Genomic DNA, 22302 nt, shown 5'->3' on the forward strand with positions numbered 1-22302 from the left:
TATCCTGTGAAGCCATCCGTGTTATTCTTTAAACAAGATAACTATGAAGAGCTTAGCCTTTCCTGAAAAGCTGAGGTATCATTATTATTATCATTATTATTATGATCATTATTATTATTATTAAGGTCTCCTGCAACTGGGAAACATCCACATCCACTTTGCAGTAAGTATTTTTTTTTTTGGTTTTAAAACGTCATAATATAAGGAAAATTATATAAAATATGGTTACAAAATGCACTGTAAGTTACCGTATTTGCATGATTATAAGACGACCCCGATTATAAGACGACCCCCCAAAATCAAAATATTAATTTAGGAAAAAAACAAAAAGCCTGAATATAAGACGACCCTATAGGAAAAAAAGTTTTACCAGTAAATATTAATTCATGTAAATATATTTTTTAAATTTCCTTTTATTTGCCAACCTGCCCCCCCCCAGTTATGCCACTCTGCCCCCAGAAATACTTTATACCCCCCCTATTTGCCACTCTGCCCCATGATATGCCTTATACCCCTATATGCCACTCTGGCATATAGGGGGTTAAAATGCATATCATGGGGCTGAGTGGCATATAGGGGGTTAAAATGCATTTCTGGAGGTATATATATGCATATCATGGGGCTGAGTGGCATATAAGGGGTTAAAATGCATTTCTGGAGGTCCAGAAATGCATTTTAACCCCCTATATGCCACTCAGCCCCATGATATGCCTTTTAACCCAGCATGTACTGGCTGCCTTGGCTTGATAGGAGTGTGATTGCTGCTAACAGCAATCACACTCCTATCAAGCCAAGGCAGCCAGTACATGCTGGAACCTGGGGATGATAGTAGTGGGATTACAGCCTCCCTATGCCATGCTACAACCCCCACCCCCCTTACACATCCATGCTATCACACACAAACACACATTCACAAACATTTAAATACTCATTCATTCCATTAATCACACATACTTCACACATTAATCACACATACTTACCCAAAAACCCTCCCCCACCCCCTTACCTGAACTGCAGATCTCTCACTCGAAGACTTCTGCAGGGGACCGGCTGTACCAGCAACTTCTCTGGCCCCGCCCCCAGAGGAGGGAGGGGGAGATAGAGTTCTGTGAGGAAGCTACAAGCTTCCTGTCCTCCTGCTTCTAACGGAAGAGACGCTGCTCGCGACCGGTAAGCAGCATGGCCCCAGCCATTTTTTTGGGGTCTGATTAGAAGACGACCCCGATTATAAGACGAGGGGTATTTTTCAGAGCATTTGCTCTGGAAAAAACCTCGTCTTATAATCGAGCAAATACGGTATATATTTTTAATTACAAATTGCGTATAGTAAAAAAAAACACTGTGATGAATAAATAACCAAAGATGTTACAATGCAGTATAACGTACAAACAAGATAAATATAAAAATGTTATATAGTCACAAAATCTTTTTAATCATATGTGGAAGCTCTTTGGGTTTGGCCCGGAGTCTCCTGGTGAAGCCCGACTTCCCCAGGTCTCCGAGTCAGTTTCTTCTTTCTCTGGGAAAGGGTACGGTGTTTATTCACACCTACTGCCCCTCCCTTCCCTCCTACACTCCGCCTACTTCCCTCCCACTAAAAGTTCATTATCTGGGGCAAGCCCCACCTCCACACATTGATAGCTCCACCCATGTACACGGATAGTCCCACCCCCACAAGTTAGTCACACCCTGTCCATATCAAAGCCACTCCCCTAGAGGAGGGAGAACTCTTGAGTAGCCTACCCTGGGACGTTCCCAGGTCTGGAGGTAATTTGAGTTCTGTAGCAGAGGACCCAAAATGGCTGATCCAGGGCAGACCCTTATTATGGGTCTGTGATAATCTATTGCGATGATCCAATAAATGCTGTCCAATCCAAACAAATACACTGATCTCAAATAATATACAGTTAATATATTAGTTCTTGGTTAAAAGGCAACCCCCGTCACCAAGGCGCAATTCACCGATGTTCTGGTTGCTCCCCAGGTTAACGTAACATTCCCAAAGTGAGGCTTCAGGCGAAATAAGGAACACGTCTACAGAGGAAAGAAACATAACCAAGATTAATATCATGTAATTTGTAGTTAGTAAGGTCTGTGCTGATGGGAAATCATCATATTAATGGATATTGGGGTGGCCAGGGCCGGCAAATGCCTGGGGGGCCACTGGCTGTATATGCCCATCCGCATGCTACACTGCAGCCACTGGTATTCAGCCGTCAGCCGCACCTACATCATCAGGCGGCCGCTGGCCTTAAAGTGCCAGGGCTGCCTAAACATCACCAGTCCGGTGCTGGGTGAAGAAACCCAACCTTAAGACTCCGGCCACCTTACAGCACACGACTTTAACGCATCACGAGATGGTCCCGTGACGGAGATGTCTGCTGCAACAACACAGGCCTCTATCGGTTTCACAGGATGGTGGGTACATAAACGGGGGACAGTGCATATATTTGTCATTTAAACTTGATGGGCTTTCTGGACTATTAAGATCCTGCGATAAGCCCAGTGAGGACTCATGAGGGCTACTTATAAAGATTCAACAACAACCAATGGAATGTGCCTACTAATAGGACCATTCCATGGGTTGCTATGGTGATAATACCTCATTTAAAATGACTTGGGTGCAAAATAAGAGAAAAATGCGTTTAATGAAGTTACATGGTGTATGTCACCTTCCAGAAAGTAAAAGTAATACTATAAGCCATGACCCTGTATTTACCAGTCGCCGCCGGGCAGGGCCCAAAGAATTCTGTGCTCCACTCCAACTATGGGGGTCTTACACATTGAGTAATGGCGTTTCATTCCATGAAATTACCTTTTGTATGAGAGCGTCCATTAATCGCGCGTAGTTGGTCTCAGAGCTCTGTATTTTAAAGTTCAATACAGAAATTCCTGTTAAAAGGGAGTAAAAAATGTTAACAACAAGAGCAATTCACAAGCTGAGGTTTTCAAGGGGAAGAAAAACAGCAAAGTAGCCGAGCCATAAAGCCATACCAGGGAACTTTTGGGCTCCGGCTACCCGGAGCTTACCCTCGCAGGATGCAGCCAGGACTGCCCACTGACATTGGTAGGTGGTCCAGCTGACATCGTGGGAAACAACCCCATTTAAAGGGGTAACGGGCGGGAGTGTTTGGGTGATGACTCAGAGAATCAGAGAGTCATCGCTTCTCCAGGAGTTCCCGAGTATGCGTATGTCTCTAAGGTATAGTGTATTACTGCCCCACTCTTGCACCTAATTCACAAAATGGGGGCCGCACAGGGCAAGACAGACATTTCATATTTACTGTTGTCCTTATGGCTGGACAGAAAGTGATAATCTGGCTGCAATTCAATTTATATAATCAGGCCATCACTAGTAAACCTCTAGTACCTCTACTGGAAGGCTGTTCCATTTGTCTACCACCTTCTCAGTGAAGTAAAATGCAGAAGGTTTTTAAGCTAGGCCTAAGACCTGGAGCAGCATAACCAGCGGCTGCCATTCTCCCTGCTGAGTGCTGGACATACTTTGCAACTTTGTGCCGGACAATGCTGATTTAGCCACTCTATCCTGCTGCCCCTTGGGGGCGGAAGTTGGGAGGTATGGGGTATGATGTTATATCCTGACAGATGACAGCTGTAGAGGAAGATCATGGTCGGCCAAAGCATAATGTGTGGCACCTGGTAGAGATATCATAGTTGCCTCCATGGTGTAAATGGGTCAGTTACAAGGGAGATCCCGGTTGGCCAATTAAACAGCGGCACAATGGGGAGTCCATCACCCAACAGGACAACCTGCCTCAAGGGCCTGCTACCCAATTATCAGCCATTATCCACCACCGGAGACGAGCTACAGAGAAGCACTCATCAACCGAAGACTATCATGAGGGTGCCAAGGGACCTCTGCTCTCAGGCAATGCACGTGGATCACATGCAGTATTCGACTGATTTCACAAGTTCACCAAATCCCACCCTTCTGTCTTAGCATACTTATTTTACCTCTTATTCACCCCCATACCACCCATCTGTACTGGCTGGTTGGGTCTTCTCCATACAAATAAATTGTAGTGGCTCTCCAACATCTCTCATGGGCCCCTGAGAATTGCCCTAGCTTAAGATAGCCCTAAAAATATACTATTTTGAATAAGACTTACCTCCTGTGACTGTGGAGTTAATTGTAGTGCTGTTTCTGCTGGTAACACTCGGCTTCATACTGGTATAGCTTGAAGAAGTAGAATTGGGGGCCTGTGTGGTGGTGGGTGCTGTTCTTGTTGTAGTAACCATTGTGGTATTGGATTGTGTTGTTGTTGTAGTAACGGGTATTGTAGTAGACACATTTGTATATTTTACTGTATCAAAGGGTGTAGTATGTGCAATTGTACTTTCCATTGTAGTAACTGATGCTCTAGAGGGGGAAACTGTAGTTTCTGCTGCAGTAGCTGATGTGTTAGCAACTGTTGTTTCCATTGTAGTAATTGACGCTGTAGTGGATGCATTTGTTATTTCCATTGTAGCAACTGAAGCTGTAGATGGTACAGTTGTAGTTTCTGCTGCTGTAGCTGATGTGTTAGCAACTGTAGTTTCCATTGTAGTAACTGATGCTGTAGAGGGGGAAACTGTAGTTTCTGCTGCAGTAGCTGATGTGTTAGCAACTGTAGTTTCCATTGTAGTAATTGACGCTGTAGTGGATGCATTTGTTATTTCCATTGTAGCAACTGAAGCTGTAGATGGTACAGTTGTAGTTTCTGCTGCAGTAGCTGATGTGTTAGCAACTGTAGTTTCCATTGTAGTAATTGAGGCTGTGGTGGATGCATTTGTTATTTCCATTGTAGCAACTGAAGCTGTAGATGGTACAGTTGTAGTTTCTGCTGCAGTAGCTGTTGTGTTAGCAACTGTTGTTTCCATTGTAGTAATTGATGCGGTAGTGGATGCATTTGTTATTTCCATTGTAGCAACTGAAGCTGTAGATGGTACAGTTGTAGTTTCTGCTGCAGTAGCTGATGTGTTAGCAACTGTAGTTTCCATTGTAGTAACTGATGCTGTAGAGGGGGAAACTGTAGTTTCAGCTGCAGTAGCTGATGTGTTAACAACTGTTGTTTCCATTGTAGTAATTGAGGCTGTAGTGGATGCATTTGTTATTTCCTTTGTAGAAACTGAAGCTGTAGATGGTACAGTTGTAGTTTCTGCTGCAGTAGCTGATGTGTTAGCAACTGTAGTTTCCATTGTAATAATTGAGGCTGTAGTGGATGCATTTGTTTTTTCCATTGTAGCAACTGAAGCTGTAGAGGGTACAATTACAGAGGGTGCAACTGTAGTTTCTGCTGTAGTAAAAGATGTACTTGCTGCTGTTGTGTATAATGTTGTGGGTTTTACTGGTTTTCCAGTTGAAACAACAGATGTATTAGGCGCAATTGTCAATTCTATTGTAGTAACAGGTATTGTGGTACACACTATCGTGTATTCTCTTGTATGAAACGATGTAGTGGGTGCAATTGTACCATTTGTTGTAGTAACCGACGTTGTAGATGGTAAAAATATAGTTTCTATTGTAGTAGCTGATGCTGTCGTGGATGGAGTTGTAGTTTCCTCTGTAATAAATGGTGTGCTAGCAGCTTCTGTTGTACTTGCTGCTGTTGTGATTTTTGCTATAGTCTCAGTTGAAGCAACAGGTGTATTGGGTGCAACTGTAGTTTCTATTGTAGTAACTGGTATTGTAGTAGACACAATTGTGTTTTCTGTTGTATGAAAGGAGGTAGTAGGTGCAATTGTGCTTTCTGTTGTAGTATCCGATGCTATAGCAGCTTCTGTCGTACTGGCTGCTGTTGTGGTTTCTGCTACAGTTTCAGTTGAAGCAACAGGTGTATTGGGTGCAACTGTAGTTTCTATTGTAGTAACAGGTATTGTAGTAGACACAATTGTATTTTCTGTTGTATGAAAGGACGTAGTAGGTGCAATTGTACTTTCTGTTGTAGTTTCCGATGTCGTAGATGTTGCAATTGTAGTTTCTGTTGTAGTTACAGGTATTGTAGTAGACACAATTGCATTTTCTGTTGTATGAAATGACGTAGTAGATGCAATTGTACTTTCTGTTGTAGATTTTGTAGATGTTGCAACTGTAGTATCTATTGTAGTAGCTGATGCTGTAGTGGATGGAGCTGTAGTTTCCTCTGTAATAAATGGTGTGCTAGTAGCTTCTGTCGTAGTGGCTGCTGTTGTGGTTTCTACTACAGTTTCAGTTGAAGCAACAGGTGTATTGGGCACAACTGTAGTTTCCATTGTAGTTACAGGTATTGTAGTAGACACAATTGTATTTTCTGTTGTATGAAAGGACGTAGTAGCTGCAATTGTACTTTCTGTTGTAGTATCCGATGCCGTAGATGTTGCAATTGTAGTTTCTGTTGTAGTTACAGGTATTGTAGTAGACACAATTGCATTTTCTGTTGTATGAAAGGACGTAGTAGGTGCAATTGTACTTTCTGTTGTAGATGTTGTAGATGTTGCAACTGTAGTATCTATTATAGTAGCTGATGCTGTAGTGGATGGAGTTGTAGTTTCCTCTGTAATAAATGGTGTGTTAGCAGCTTCTGTCGTACTGGCTGCTGTTGTGGTTTCTGCTACAGTTTCAGTTGAAGCAACAGGTGTATTGGGCACAACTGTAGTTTCCATTGTAGTTACAGGTATTGTAGTAGACACAATTGTATTTTCTGTTGTATGAAAGGACGTAGTAGCTGCAATTGTACTTTCTGTTGTAGTATCCGATGCCGTAGATGTTGCAATTGTAGTTTCTGTTGTAGTTACAGGTATTGTGGTAGACACAATTGCATTTTCTGTTGTATGAAATGACGTAGTAGGTGCAATTGTACTTTCTGTTGTAGATGTTGTAGATGTTGCAACTGTAGTATCTATTATAGTAGCTGATGCTGTAGTGGATGGAGTTGTAGTTTCCTCTGTAATAAATGGTGTGTTAGCAGCTTCTGTCGTACTGGCTGCTGTTGTGGTTTCTGCTACAGTTTCAGTTGAAGCAACAGGTGTATTGGGCACAACTGTAGTTTCTGTTGTAGTTACAGGTATTATGGTAGACACAATTGTATTTTCTGTTGTATGAAAGGACGTAGTAGCTGCAATTGTACTTTCTGTTGTAGATGTTGTAGATGTTGCAACTGTAGTATCTATTGTAGTAGCTGATGCTGTAGTGGATGGAGTTGTAGTTTCCTCTGTAATAAGTGGTGTGCTAGCAGCTTCTGCTGTACTTGCTGCTGTTGTGGTTTCTGCTAAAGTTTCTTTTGAAGCAACAGGTGTATTGGGTGCAACTGTAGTTTCTATTGTAGTTACAGGTATTGTAGTAGACACAATTGTATTTTCTGTTGTATGAAAGGACGTAGTAGGTGCAATTGTACTTTCTGTTGTAGTATCCGATGCCCTAGATGTTGCAATTGTAGTTTCTGTTGTAGTTACAGGTATTGTAGTAGACACAATTGCATCTTCTGTTGTATGAAAGGACGTAGTAGGTGCAATTGTACTTTCTGTTGTAGTTTCCGATGCCGTAGATGTTGCAATTGTAGTTTCTGTTGTAGTTACAGGTATTGTGGTAGACACAATTGCATCTTCTGTTGTATGAAAGGACGTAGTAGGTGCAATTGTACTTTCTGTTGTAGATGTTGTAGATGTTGCAACTGTAGTATCTATTGTAGTAGCTGATGCTGTAGTGGATGGAGTTGTAGTTTCCTCTGTAATAAATGGTGTGCTAGTAGCTTCTGTCGTACTGGCTGCTGTTGTGGTTTCTGCTACAGTTTCAGTTGAAGCAACAGGTGTATTGGGCGCAACTGTAGTTTCTATTGTAGTTACAGGTATTGTAGTAGACACAATTGTATTTTCTGTTGTAGATGTTGCAACTGTAGTATCTATTATAGTAGCTGATGTTGTAGTGGATGGAGTTGTAGTTTCCTCTGTAATAAGTGGTGTGCTAGTAGCTTCTGTCGTACTGGCTGCTGTTGTGGTTTCTGCTACAGTTTCAGTTGAAGCAACAGGTGTATTGGGCGCAACTGTAGTTTCTATTGTAGTAACAGGTATTGTAGTAGACACAATTGCATTTTCTGTTGTATGAAAGGACGTAGTAGGTGCAATTGTACTTTCTGTTGTAGTATCTGATGCCGTAGATGTTGCAATTGTAGTTTCTGTTGTAGTTACAGGTATTATGGTAGACACAATTGCATTTTCTGTTGTATGAAAGGACGTAGTAGGTGCAATTGTACTTTCTGTTGTAGATGTTGCAACTGTAGTATCTATTATAGTAGCTGATGCTGTAGTGGATGGAGTTGTAGTTTCCTCTGTAATAAGTGGTGTGCTAGCAGGTTCTGTTGTACTTGCTGCTGTTGTGGTTTCTGCTACAGTTTCAGTTGAAGCAACAGGTGTATTGGGCGCAACTGTAGTTTCTGTTGTAGTTACAGGTATTGTAGTAGACACAATTGTATTTTCTGTTGTATGAAAGGACGTAGTAGGTGCAATTGTACTTTCTGTTGTAGTATCCGATGCCGTAGATGTTGCAATTGTAGTTTCTGTTGTAGTTACAGGTATTATGGTAGACACAATTGCATTTTCTGTTGTATGAAAGGACGTAGTAGGTGCAATTGTACTTTCTGTTGTAGATGTTGCAACTGTAGTATCTATTATAGTAGCTGATGCTGTAGTGGATGGAGTTGTAGTTTCCTCTGTAATAAGTGGTGTGCTAGCAGGTTCTGTTGTACTTGCTGCTGTTGTGGTTTCTGCTACAGTTTCAGTTGAAGCAACAGGTGTATTGGGCGCAACTGTAGTTTCTGTTGTAGTTACAGGTATTGTAGTAGACACAATTGTATTTTCTGTTGTATGAAAGGACGTAGTAGGTGCAATTGTACTTTCTGTTGTAGTTTCCGATGCCGTAGATGTTGCAATTGTAGTTTCTGTTGTAGTTACAGGTATTATGGTAGACACAGTTGCATTTTCTGTTGTATGAAAGGACGTAGTAGGTGCAATTGTACTTTCTGTTGTAGATGTTGTAGATGTTGCAACTGTAGTATCTATTGTAGTAGCTGATGCTGTAGTGGATGGAGTTGTAGTTTCCTCTGTAATAAATGGTGTGCTAGTAGCTTCTGTCGTACTGGCTGCTGTTGTGGTTTCTGCTACAGTTTCAGTTGAAGCATCAGGTGTATTGGGCGCAACTGTAGTTTCTATTGTAGTTACAGGTATTGTAGTAGACGCAATTGTATTTTCTGTTGTATGAAAGGACGTAGTAGGTGCAATTCTACTTTCTGTTGTAGTATCTGATGCCGTAGATGTTGCAATTGTAGTTTCTGTTGTAGTTACAGGTATTATGGTAGACACAATTGCATTTTCTGTTGTATGAAAGGACGTAGTAGGTGCAATTGTACTTTCTGTTGTAGATGTTGCAACTGTAGTATCTATTATAGTAGCTGATGCTGTAGTGGATGGAGTTGTAGTTTCCTCTGTAATAAGTGGTGTGCTAGCAGGTTCTGTTGTACTTGCTGCTGTTGTGGTCTCTGCTACAGTTTCAGTTGAAGCAACAGGTGTATTGGGCGCAACTGTAGTTTCTATTGTAGTTACAGGTATTGTAGTAGACACAATTGTATTTTCTGTTGTATGAAAGGACGTAGTAGCTGCAATTGTACTTTCTGTTGTAGTATCTGATGCCGTAGATGTTGCAATTGTAGTTTCTGTTGTAGTTACAGGTATTGTAGTAGACACAATTGCATTTTCTGTTGTATGAAAGGACGTAGTAGGTGCAATTGTACTTTCTGTTGTAGATGTTGCAACTGTAGTATCTATTATAGTAGCTGATGCTGTAGTGGATGGAGTTGTAGTTTCCTCTGTAATAAGTGGTGTGCTAGCAGGTTCTGTTGTACTTGCTGCTGTTGTGGTTTCTTTTGAAGCAACAGGTGTATTGGGTGCAACTGTACTTTCTATTGTAGTTACAGGTATTGTAGTAGACACAATTGTATTTTCTGTTGTATGAAAGGACGTAGTAGGTGCAATTGTACTTTCTGTTGTAGTATCCGATGCCGTAGATGTTGCAATTGTAGTTTCTGTTGTAGTTACAGGTATTGTAGTAGACACACTTGTACTTTCTGTTGTAGTAACCGATGTTGTAGATGGTGGAAATGTAGTTTCTATTGTAGAAACAGGTACCATAGTACACACAATTGTGTTTTCTTTTGTATGAAAGGACTTATATGGTGGAAATGTGGTTGCTATTGTAGTAACTGATGCTGTAGAAGGTACATTAGTAGTAGCTAATGTGGAACCTGGCTCTTTTGCAAGTGATGTTGAAGCGAGTGGAGCTGTAGGTTCTGCTATGGGAACTGGTGTGCTAGCAGGTTTTGTTGTACTTCCTGTTGTAGTAAGTGTTGTCATGGGTTCTATTATCATTTCAGTTGTAGCAAATGGTGTTGTATTGGATACAGCTGTAGCTGTTTCTGTGGGCTCCACTTGAGTTCCTGTTGCAGCAGCTGCCGTTGTATTGTCTGCGACTGTAGTTTCCATTGTATCGCTGGGCGCTTGAACTACTGAAGCTGATGATGTGGGGTCTGCCGTAGTTGATGTAGCAGATGAGGGTCCACAGCCTATGAAAAAAACAAAACTATTAGTTTACTGCATCAATCAATCAACATATTACAAACACTTAAAAAAACTAAAATTGTAAATTTGTAAAACGCAACACAAATTTTAAAACAGAAAAAAATGTAACCACTTTTTAGATGTAGATTTTTTATATATTTTTAAAAAAATTATACACTATTTGCCCATAAAAATGTTTAGCTGAGAACGTACAGATCTTACGGCAGGGCCATACATTTTAAAAATAAAAAAAGATGGCTTAAAAAAAAATTCTCTTTAAAAAAATGAAAAGCTTTGAAAATATTTTTATTAAAAATAATAATAAAATTGCTGCGTTGCTATGCTTTTGTATTACAATTCTATATTTGGTCTTATTATAAAATGAAGATTCCGTTCCAGTTTCTTCTCATAAATGTTATTTTGCCGATGTTACCAATAAGGGCAATTATTGTAGTTGCGAGGGTTACATTAATAAGGGGCAAAGCTAGATACGTTTTGAAAGAACCACTAAAAAAGCAGCCGCCGACAATAATCCCCCCAGCTGCTCTAGAACAGCAAACCCAGCTATAGGAAATTAGGTGAGGTTAATGGGACCACCAGCAAAGTAACTTATTGGGTAAATTTCCACCAAATTTTACACAATATTTTTTTTTCTTTTCTTAGATCTGTGCCAGATGTTTCCCCATAGCAGGCAGTTACGCATTTTCACCTTTTATTTCACCAAAGGGTAAAATTAAATAACTTTCTTAAAAACTCCCACCCCATTAGTAAATGTATGCAATATATGTGGTTGCACATACATATATATTGTATAGATGATAGCACACAATGTAAAGTAGTTTAGGCACACATATAAGGGGGTATGAATATGGTGGTCGGAGGATAATGCCTGTGGTTGGGTATTGAAGTTAATTAGGATGATGATGGTCAAGGGCAGCTCTACACTAACACATACATACACACATACATACACACATACATACACACATACATACACACATACATACACACATACAGCCACTCTAACACCATGAACATAGATACATATCCCCTAACACTTTACACATACATGCATACACACTCTTACAACATATACTGTGACGGGACCCTCCATCACTGGGGCCACTGGAGAGGCCTGACTGCCAGCCCCCTCCCTATTGACTATGGGCCCTGAATTTGTTAAGACTTCTGTGGCTACCCCCAGCAGTATAATCATGTCATCGCTGGCTAAGGGGATTATCTCCGGCAGACAACTAGGATCTGCAACCAGGGAGTGACCGCCATCGTTTCAGTTTATTATCAGATCCCCCCCCCCACCCCATGGTGCATTAATGTGTTGTATAAATCGTCTAGCCTTGTTCGAAAGCAAAATGGATCTGGTCAGGGTGTAAATGTCCTGTTACTGTAAACACCTTTATAGACTGTATATAAAATTGCAATTAATTTTACTCCCCAAAAACATTAAAAGACAGTGACAGTAGAATATATTTTTGCCTGCAAGGTGGGTAAAGAGCTATTTGGATCTATCGGCAATTCTGATTGCTGTACAAGAAGGCAAGAGGCAGAATTATTAAGTGTTTAATACTTCTCAGAAGTCAAGGGGCAAGAAGTACCTCGGCATCGGTCTATATAACAACTGATGCGTTGTATAAAAATGGGGAAAAAATAGGGAATTTTTAAAATAAATATAGAAAAATGGGGCCAAAAACATACATTTTGTGTTTCCAGCAATTAATATCTTACCATGAATTCCCAGCAGGATGAAGAGCATTGTTGCAAGAAGCCAGCGTCTATTCCACTCCATAGCGATATATAGGAGAGATTTACTAAAGTAACAGTTCCCCGGCTGACGGGCTGAACACCTGAAGGGAGTCCCATAAGGCTTGGATTTTTAGACTAAGTCCTGATTTGCATCAGGGGAGGAGCAGCTGCCGGCAGAAAGCAGAATTACTTCTCGTGTAGCTTAAGGGACAAAAAGGTTACAAGACAGAAGTTCCCCCGCGACCAGGAAATTACCTTCTATCGTCCGTTCCTCAGGCTACCAAACCTGAAACGGGGAGAGAATGTCGCTGTGAGCGCTACTACAACTAAAACAAATTAAATAGTTATCAAAACAAAACAATGTTTTTTAATTTTATCTATTTTTTAAACTAAAATAAAAAAATAGCAAAAATATATAAAAAATCTTCAAATATTTCTCACTTTTTGATTCTTTAGCCAACTCCCTTATTTGTCCATCCCATATTTTTTTAATTTTTTTTTTTAATTTTTTTTTTATGTGTTTGCATAATGTTTATTTTATTGCATGATTGAAAAAGTGAAGTGGCACAACGAGACATTGTTTCCTGATCATGAGTTAATATATATCTTAAGCCTCAAAGCAAATGTTTACCAATTCATGTTTATACAAAACCCAGAACCTGCTGGCAGATCGGCCCCATTCGGCCCCCATCTAGTCTCCCGTTTCTCCTGCTGTAACGACTCAAACCTTAATCAGTCATTGATCTCGTCTTAGATTCAGGAGCCGTATGTCTATCCCGTGCATGTTTAATCCCCTCACTGTATTACCCTCTACCACTTCTGCTGGGAGGCTGTTCCAATGATCCACCACCTTCTCAGTAAATGAAAACTTTATTCAATATGTATATACTGTATCTTTGCACCTGGACATAGCAAATGTCCCTTAAGATCTTCTGCTGGAGAATAACGTGTCTAAGAGGGGTTTAGAGATATGAGAGAGAAATATGAAGTTTTAAATCTAGGGTTTGCCCCGAGTCTGTGGAATGTTATGTTTTGTCAAGGTCTCGGAGTCACATGTTTTTACCCCAGTCTTGAGGTGAAGGGGCAGATTCTTAGGATTTTTACCCACAGTCTCTGGGTGAAGGGGCAGATTCTCAGGGTTTTTACCCCAGTCTCGGGGTGAAGGGGAAGATTCTCAGGGTTTTTACCCCAGTCTCGGGGTGAAGGGGCAGATTCTCAGGGTCACACACTCTGGAACCGACTCCTTTATATTTTCCTCTGATTTAATGATATCTGAGCGTCCTGATTGGTGCTTTTCTCCCTGCTTTATCACAGCTGGAATCCCTGCTTGAACACAGGTGACTTCATTTAGAATATCTTTACCCCCTGAAAAAATGGTCTCAAGGTCAGAGACAATTTGCTGAATGATTTCTTTGCTGCAGGTCGTAAATTTGTTTGTCTCTTTAAATCACTTGAGTGTCGGCGACATCCCATCTCTGGAATCTAAGCTCAGGAGGACTGAGGCTCAGGATGGGCTTGAGACTATATTTTGGCTGGCTGAGGATCATGGGGCTGGGGGGGGTCATTCTCTGCTTGGGAGAATAGTCGGCCCGCTCGGCCCCTGGATGGTTCTGGGATAACAGTCTTTAATACTCGCAGTTGGTTCCTCGTGACAGCCGTAGCGGCTGCTGGGGGAACTGGTTAAACTGGTCTAGCAGCCATCATCTCTATAGCCTCACCCCATTTATCATGTTTATCTTGAGCCTCTATCATTAAACACGGAATTTCAGCGACAAAATGTGCAAAAAATGCCAAAAACACATTTGTCCCGCAGCCATCGGTAATTCCCTACATGTAGGTTTTAAGCTGAAGGAGGTAGACGGCCCCAACTGCATTAATCCAGGTGTGATCAGAAACCAGTAGAGAGCTGCTAACGAGCAACAACCTCAACGCCAATCATTTGGGCCATCATCGGATGTCTCAGCAAGGCTTATCCCCTTGCCTGTAAAAGTTTCCAGCCCTGCAAAGGTTAAATGTTTTAATTTGTTTATTACTTTTGTTTAATTATTTAATTTTTGTTTATTATTTCTTGTTAATATTTCAGTAGATTCTATATAACCAGCAAAGAAACAACAACCCAAATTCACGTGAAAAGTAGTAAAACAAATAATAATAATAAATACTCCCCAATCCAAAGCAGCTTCCAATAACTCTCTTCCTCAGGGTGTTTAACAGCACAATAAACCAACCATGGAGCGCATATCGATGGGGAGAAAAAAAGAAACTACAATAATAGTGCAATATGAACGCACAATTAAAAAATAAAATAAGGTGTCAGATCCACTCACAAACAAGTAGGATAAAGCAGGCTCATCAAGGGTTCAGTAGAATATCAGCAGAATTTTAATGGCTTCTAAAATCTATAAAAACAAGGAGACCAAAAATGGTGCAATATCATCACACAGAGTCAGGAAGTCTGGATGCACATGGTCCAGCGGGACCATAGGGAAGCTCAAGTCGGGCCTGTCTCACGATAACCAGGATTGCAAGACCAGACGGGAGGGGGTAATTGCCCTCCCTGAGGGGGTATATAAAGGGGGGTCATCATTTTAAAAAATATTTTCCCGCCCATCCCTCCCTGATTTTTTGCATTAGCCGGGGGCTCAGGTTTTTAAGCTGGTACGGTGCAGGAGTTAACCCTCTAGGTGCGGTTACTTGTGGTGCACAGAGGTGTAAGTGCAGGACACTCCGGGGGCATGCGCCCCTGTGAATCGTAGGGTCATGTGACTGCCGCGCTAGGGGACGCCGGCAGTTCCAGCAGGGATACAGGTGGACACGCCCATACCAGCAGGTTACTTCATGGTTATGATTGGTTATCATTGTTGTTGTTATTTTGACGGTAAAATGTTTATATACTGGGCCAAAATATGTTTGGCTAATAAATGGTTATAAAATGATCAATGATGTAAACATTTAATAAAGGTTGAGTGTCGTGGTGCTGTGTTATAAAAATCCATAGTTGACAATTAATAAAGTTTTATTCATTCAAGTAATGGATCCCGGTGGCCCGTGGATGTGGCGTATCTGGATTTCAGTCAGGCCTTTGACGCCGTCCCACATAGAAGACGTATCAATAAACTGCAATCTCTGGGTTTAGATCCCAATGTTGTTGAATGGATCAGGCAGCGGCTGAGTGACAGAAAACAGAGGGTTGTAGTCAATGGCATATATTCAGAACAAGGTCTTGTTACCAGTGGGGTACCTCAGGGATCCGTACTTGGACCCAGGGCCGGCCTTTGGGGTGTGCGACCTGTGCGACCGCACAGGGCGCCACACTCCAGGGGGCGCCGCCGCGGGGTCCGCCGCCGCGCGGTCCGACGCCACTGCCGCCGCGGGGTCCGCCGCCGCGGGGTCCGCTGCCGCCAGTATGGGGGCACCCGGCACCCCTCCAGAGACGGACAGTAATGTCCGCCGCTGGAGGAGCAGGCTCGCAAGGGAGCAGTATCGGAGGTCTTTAACAGACCTCCGATACCGCTCCCTTGTGATCCCCGCGGCAACAGCTGCTGTGCACCGGGGTTTGCTGTCAGATCCCGGCGCACAGCACTGAAGCCGCGCCCACCGCTGTCCGTGCCCTCTGACCCGGAAGAAGAGAAGACAGAAGAACTAAGAAGAAGAGCGAAGAGGAGGCAAAGAAACTGAAAGAGGAAAGGTAGGAAAGCATAGAGTGACAGTGAGAGTGGATTGGTGTATATGTGTGGTTTGGTATATATGTGTGGTTTGGTATATGTGTGGATTAGTATATATGTGGTTTGGTGTATATGTGTGGATTGGTGTATATGTGTGGATTGGTATATATGTGTGGATTGGTGTATATGTGTGGATTGGTATGCGTGTGGATTGGTATATATGTGTGGATTGGTGTATATGTGTGGAGTGGTATGCGTGTGGATTGGTGTATATGTGTGGATTGGTATATATGTGTGGATTGGTATGTGTGGATTGGTATGTGTGTGTGGATTGGTGTATATATGTGGATTGGTGTATATGTGTGGAGTGGATTGGTGTATGTGTGTGGATTGGTGTATATGTGTGGAGTGGATTGGTGTATGTGTGTGGATTGGTGTATATGTGTGGAGTGGATTGGTGTATGTGTGTGGATTGGTGTATGTGTGTGGATTGGTGTATGTGTGTGGATTGGTGTATGTGTGTGGATTGGTGTATGTGTGTGGATTGGTGTATATGTGTGGAGTGGATTAGTATATGTGTGGATTGGTGTATATGTGTGGAGTGGATTAGTATATGTGTGGATTGGTATGTGTGTGGATTGGTATATGTGTGGATTGGTAAGGGTGTGAGAGTGATGGGTGTTATGCTGTACCATTTCCAATGTATTTTTCATTATATAATTATGCTCTAAAGTACATCATAACTCCCATCACTCTGTACTGTTCCATACAGTGGCAGAGCTGGGAGGCAGAGGCCTTGCACCCTCACCGCAGGACTTCTGAAAGGTAAGTGAACTTCAAAGAGGGAGAGGGTAGATAGTTAGGAGGGGTAGATAGGGAGAATGGAGTGAGACGGGGTACATAGGGCAATCATACTCCTATCATGCCAAGTAGTCTACGAGTACATCCTGGAATCTGCGGGCATGATAAGAATGTGATTGCTGTTAATTATATATATATATATATATAAAAATATTGTTATTTAATTGTTTTGTTATGTGTTATGGTGTGTGGGGGGGTCATATTCGGTTTCGGCCAGGTAAATGCTGCACTTTTGGTTTCAGTCCAGAATTCGTTTCGGTGCATCCCTACTACTAAGCCAGACAATGAAGTGGTAGGCCTACACCACATCAATGTTTGGCGTAGTATATAGTGATTGGGGTTTTGTTACAAGTTTTGATTCCTTTCTTTTTTTGGGATGGGGGGGGCGCCAGACGAGTAGTCCGCACAGGGCGCCAGAACACCTAAGGCCGGCTCTGCTTGGACCCATTCTCTTTAATATTTTTATTAGTGATATTGCAGATGGTCTTGATGGAAAGGTTTGTTTATTTGCTGACAGGGTTGATGTTCCTGGAGGGAGAAGCCAAATGGCAAATGATTTGGTAAACTGGAAACATTGTCAGAGCTGTGGCAACTGGCATTTAATGCGGATAAATGCAAAGTAACGCATCTGGGGCATAAAAACCCAAGGGCAGAGTATAGAATATCTGATACTGTCCTAACCTCAACGTGTGAGGAAAGAGATTTAGGGGTTAATTATTTCTGAGGATTTAAAGGTAGGCAGACAATGCAGTAGAGCAGCAGGTAATGCGAGCAGAATGCTTGCTTGTATAGCGAGAGGTATTAGCAGTAGAGAGAGGGAAGAGCTCATGCCGTTGTACAGAGGACCGCTGAGACCTCACTTGGAGTATTGTGTACAGTACTGGAGACTGGATCACCAGAAGGATATAGATATGTTGGAGAAAGCTCAGGGAAGGGCTACTAAAATGGTTTATGGATTACAAGATAAACCTTACCAGGACAGGTTAAAGGATCTTAACCTATATACCGTATTGGCTCGGATATAGGCCGCCCCCGTATATAGGCCGCACCCTAAAAGTTTGGTGCTTTTTTAAAGAAAAAGTTTTTTTCTTTAAAAAAGCATCAAAAAAAAACATGCTGCCACTCTGTCCCCCCCCGAGATACGCTGCCACTGTCCTCCCTCCCCGAGATATGCTGCCACTGTCCTCCCTCCCCGAGATCCGCTGCCACTGCCCTCCCTCCCCGAGATCCACTGCCCTCCCTCCCCGAGATATGCTACCACTGTCCTCCTCCTCCCCCCCGAGATATGCTGCCACTGTCCCCCCCCGAGATATGCTGCCACTGTCCTCCCCCCGAGATATGCTGTCACTGTCCTCCTCCTCCCCCCCCGAGATATGCTGCCACTGTCCCCCCCCGAGATATGCTGCCACTGTCCCCCCCCGAGATATGCTGCCACTGTCCTCCCCCCCGAGATATGCTGCCACTGTCCTCCTCTACCCCCCCCCCGACTTACCGGAGCAGACTCCCCGAATATAGGCCGCACCCCCACTTTGAAGTCTTAAAGTGGGGGAAAAAAGTGCGGCCTATATTCGAGCCAATACGGTATATACCCTGAGCTATATACATACATAGATATAGCGTTCTATATACATACATAGATATACCGTTCTATATACATACATAGATATACCGTTCTATATACATACATAGATATACTGTACTTTATACATATATATATATATATATATATATATATATATATATATATATATTGTGCTATATACACACTGTGCTATATACATATATATACTGTATATACAGCCTGGAAGAAAGACGGGACAGACGGGGGATATGATAGAAACATTTAAATACTTAAAGGGAGTCAACAAGATAAAGGAAGGGAGTTTGTAAAAACCACAACAAGTCATAAGCTAGAAGGGCAAAGGTTTAATGGTAACATCAGGAAATATTACTTTACGGAAAGGGTACTGGATGCATGGAATAGCCTTCCAGCAGAAGTGGTAGATGTTAATACAGTGCAGAAGGATAAGCTAGATATAAGATAAGGCCAGGGACTAAGGAAGGTATTTAGAGGTTGGGCAGACTGGATGGGCCGGATGGTTCTTATCTGCCGTCACTTTCTATGTTTCTATAACATCTAGATTGTTTTGTAAATCTTTCACTGCACCTACTTTCTAATCTGATTATGCATTGCATATAGACAAAAAATCACCCAAAATTAATATCTGGTTAACGAGCGTCAATGAAATGAATATGAACGCCTTAACGACCAATGACGTGCCAGGCATTTACAATCGCTTTCTTCGCTTAAACGGTGTTGCTGTCATGCCTCGCTGTAACAGCGCTGCGGAATCTGCCAGCACTTTATAAATAAAGATAATGTCACGTAATGATGTCTCTACAGACCCTCCTGAGAACTCTGGCTCCCCTTGCAGGTTGAATACAGGTACTGCATCCAGCCATGCAACTCAATGGAGCCCAGCTTTCTAATCACTATGTGATTAGTAAAATATTTTTTCAAAAAAAAATATTGTGACGATTATGCACGTATGTACGGAATACAGGATCCCTTGGAATAAAGAGTAAAAAGGGGGATGGACAGGCAGAGAATTTCCACGTACATGCAGAACCTGTCCGGACAGAGTAACTTTAATATCACAAGGAAAAGAAAGACCCCTGCATTTTTCAGAGCGAGCTTCCACTTAAAAGATGGATTTCTGTGCTTATAGACTGCGCTGCACGGATATCCCCGCTTATTAAACAATTTGTACATCGAAAGTGATGGAATTGTACCAGAAAACCACTTTTTTGGCGTAAATGTCGAGGCGGTAAGAGCCTGTGAAGAATTCCTGAAGGCTCAGTACTCGATGAGCTTTCTGCTGCGTGAAAGATCCCCATTAGGGAAAATCGCTATGAAGTTTAATTTAAATTAATAAATGCTAAGATGTTGAGCAAATCAAAAGTATATGAAAATATCTAATTTAATAAAAAATAAATAAAACATATAATCAAAATGATAAAAAAAATCCTATATAACTTCTTAACCCAGAAGTGGCTCTAAGTCTTTAGGGACCCTAAAATAGCCAAAAGAGTTCCCAGCCCCATAATTAACAGAAAAGAACAAAGCTTAAATGTCCTATACTTATCAAACTTTAAAGGGTCAAAAAAGCACATTGTCAGCTTTTTGTATATATGTTTCAATATACTATATATACTGTAGGTCCCATAATCTTAATGCCATCCCATACTCTGTGTTCCAATGGCACGTTGTCTTCGCTGATCCAATTTTAAGTTTAAAAGGCTGATAGAACACCCTTTTGCGATTATTTTACAGCCAGAAGTTGCCTTGATTTCCATAAAAACAGCCCAAACTTTTGATGATGTTTATATATAAATATATATGTCAGTAATTGCCTGGTTGTTTAATCAAATTTGCAGAATTAGCAGGTAAATCCTATTCTATGCTTCTACTTCCAAACATCACATGTGATTCTGCCCTTAATAGGGATATATAGATATATATATATAAAGAGAGATATATATCACACATATACCGCACATATATATATATATATATATATATATATATATATATACCACACATATACCGCACATATATATATATATATCACACATATACCGCACATATATATATATATATATATATATATATACCACACATATACCGCACATATATATATATATATATATATATATACCACACATATACCGCACATATATATATATATATATATATATATATACCACACATATACCGCACATATATATATATATATATATATACCACACATATACCGCACATATATATATATATATATATATATATACCACACATATACCGCACATATATATATATATATATATATATATATATACCACACATATACCACACATATATATATATATATATATATCACACATATACCGCACATATATATATATATATCACACATATACCGCACATATATATATATATATACACCACACATGTAATGTCGTTGATTGCCCGCGGCGTATATAATACCATTTGCAGGAATTATTTCACACTTATTAACACCTATGATTGGCCGACATATTCTCCAGCACACAAAGAGTTCTAATTGTATTATAAATGATCCAAACATCTGCTTTTTTTGTTCAGAATATCACTAGATGGCGATTATCCTTAAGCATACATTGATAAGTTTTACCCACTGGGTGCTTTATTTCTATATATTTAATCCATTTTTTCCCCATTAAGAGCTGGATTATTACAAAACAAAACCAGCAAGACTTTTTTGTTACTTTCCCCGTTGCTGCTCCATCAATGGCTTTCAACGCGAAATGTTAATTTTGTTGCTGGGTGATGCACCCCGGAAATGAATCACCAATCCCTTCACTTGTAACATTGTCTTTAAAGAACAGATCACTAATGAATATTATTTTCCCCAAATTGTTTAATTGAATATCATTTTGCTCTTTAATTATTTTGCTATAATGCAGCAAATAGATTATTTATTAGGATCAGGGCCGGCCCAAGAGAAAATGCCACCTGGGGCGAAGTTAAAAATGCCGCCCCCCCCCATTATCTACCCTTCCTCTCCTTCCCTGCCCCCCCCCCATTATCTACCCTTTCCCCCCTTGTACTTACCTTTCAGCAGTCCTGTGGCGAGTCTCCCTGCTCGGTCTCGGTGCCGGCTTGTAATGCTGAGCACCGGAAATGACGTCATCTTCCGGCGCTCAGCATTACAAGCCGGCACCGAGACCGAGCTAGAGGGCTCGGATAGGAGAGAGAGAGAGGGGGGCCGAGCGGGTACTGACAACTTGGTAAGCGAAAACCACTCTGCGCCCCTCTCTCTCTCTCTCTCTTCCGCCCCACTCGGCTCCATTGTCGGGCCGGCCCTGATCAGGATCACGCCTTGTAATATTTCAATCTATTGCATCTTAATGCCTTCTTTTACCCATACATACATCATCAACAATTTAAATAAATTAAATAAGTTTAAATAAATTACATTTACTGAACAGATATGGTACAGCATAACTCCCATACACTATACACTGAGACAGACATCGATGTGCTAGGCCTCTGCTTCTTTAGCAGGCTGCCTGTGCCATCGTTGCCCCTTTAGCAGGCAGCCTTTGCCACTTCTGCCCCTGCCTGTGCCACCTCCCCTAAACATCCTGCCTGTCCCATTCCTGCCCCGAAGCACTCATTCATTCACTCACACACTCATTCATTATCAATGTGATTTCACACAGTTTTGGCATTGCAAAAAATGCCGTTTTCCCCACATAAACCTATACTAGATTTATAGAAAATAAATGTCATTTTTTGAAATATTATAAATAATAATGGAATTGGCTAATAATACTGAAATTCAATTCATATCTGTACATGGAAATATCAACATAAGAACATATCTATTAA

General features: G+C 41.3%; 1 protein-coding gene across 1 annotated transcript; it reads right to left on the reverse strand.

The window, feature by feature from the left end:
- Window positions 1-1408: 1408 nt before the first annotated feature.
- On the reverse strand, window positions 1409-4851 carry LOC128497295 (integumentary mucin C.1-like). The gene is made up of 3 exons (XM_053467281.1): window positions 4131-4851; window positions 2816-2892; window positions 1409-2034 (listed from the first exon to the last, which is right to left on the reverse strand). The coding sequence occupies exons 1-3, from the start codon at window positions 4801-4803 to the stop codon at window positions 1927-1929; spliced, it is 858 nt and encodes a 285-aa protein (XP_053323256.1). The 5' UTR covers window positions 4804-4851; the 3' UTR covers window positions 1409-1926.
- Between the last annotated feature and the right edge of the window lie 17451 nt (window positions 4852-22302).

The sequence above is a fragment of the Spea bombifrons genome, chromosome 5, assembly GCF_027358695.1.
Source record: "Spea bombifrons isolate aSpeBom1 chromosome 5, aSpeBom1.2.pri, whole genome shotgun sequence".
Classification (NCBI taxonomy): domain Eukaryota; kingdom Metazoa; phylum Chordata; class Amphibia; order Anura; family Pelobatidae; genus Spea; species Spea bombifrons.

Bases quoted from the DNA above. Each gene is read 5' to 3' on its own strand.
- LOC128497295 (XM_053467281.1), bottom strand. From the start codon at position 4,803: ATGGAAATAACAAATGCATCCACCACAGCCTCAATTACTACAATGGAA. The intron at 2,893-4,130 runs GTAAGTCTTATT...CCCTTTTAACAG, and splicing joins TAACTCCACAGTCACAGGAG to GAATTTCTGTATTGAACTTT. The intron at 2,035-2,815 runs GTAATTTCATGG...TTTCCTCTGTAG, and splicing joins TGGACGCTCTCATACAAAAG to ACGTGTTCCTTATTTCGCCT.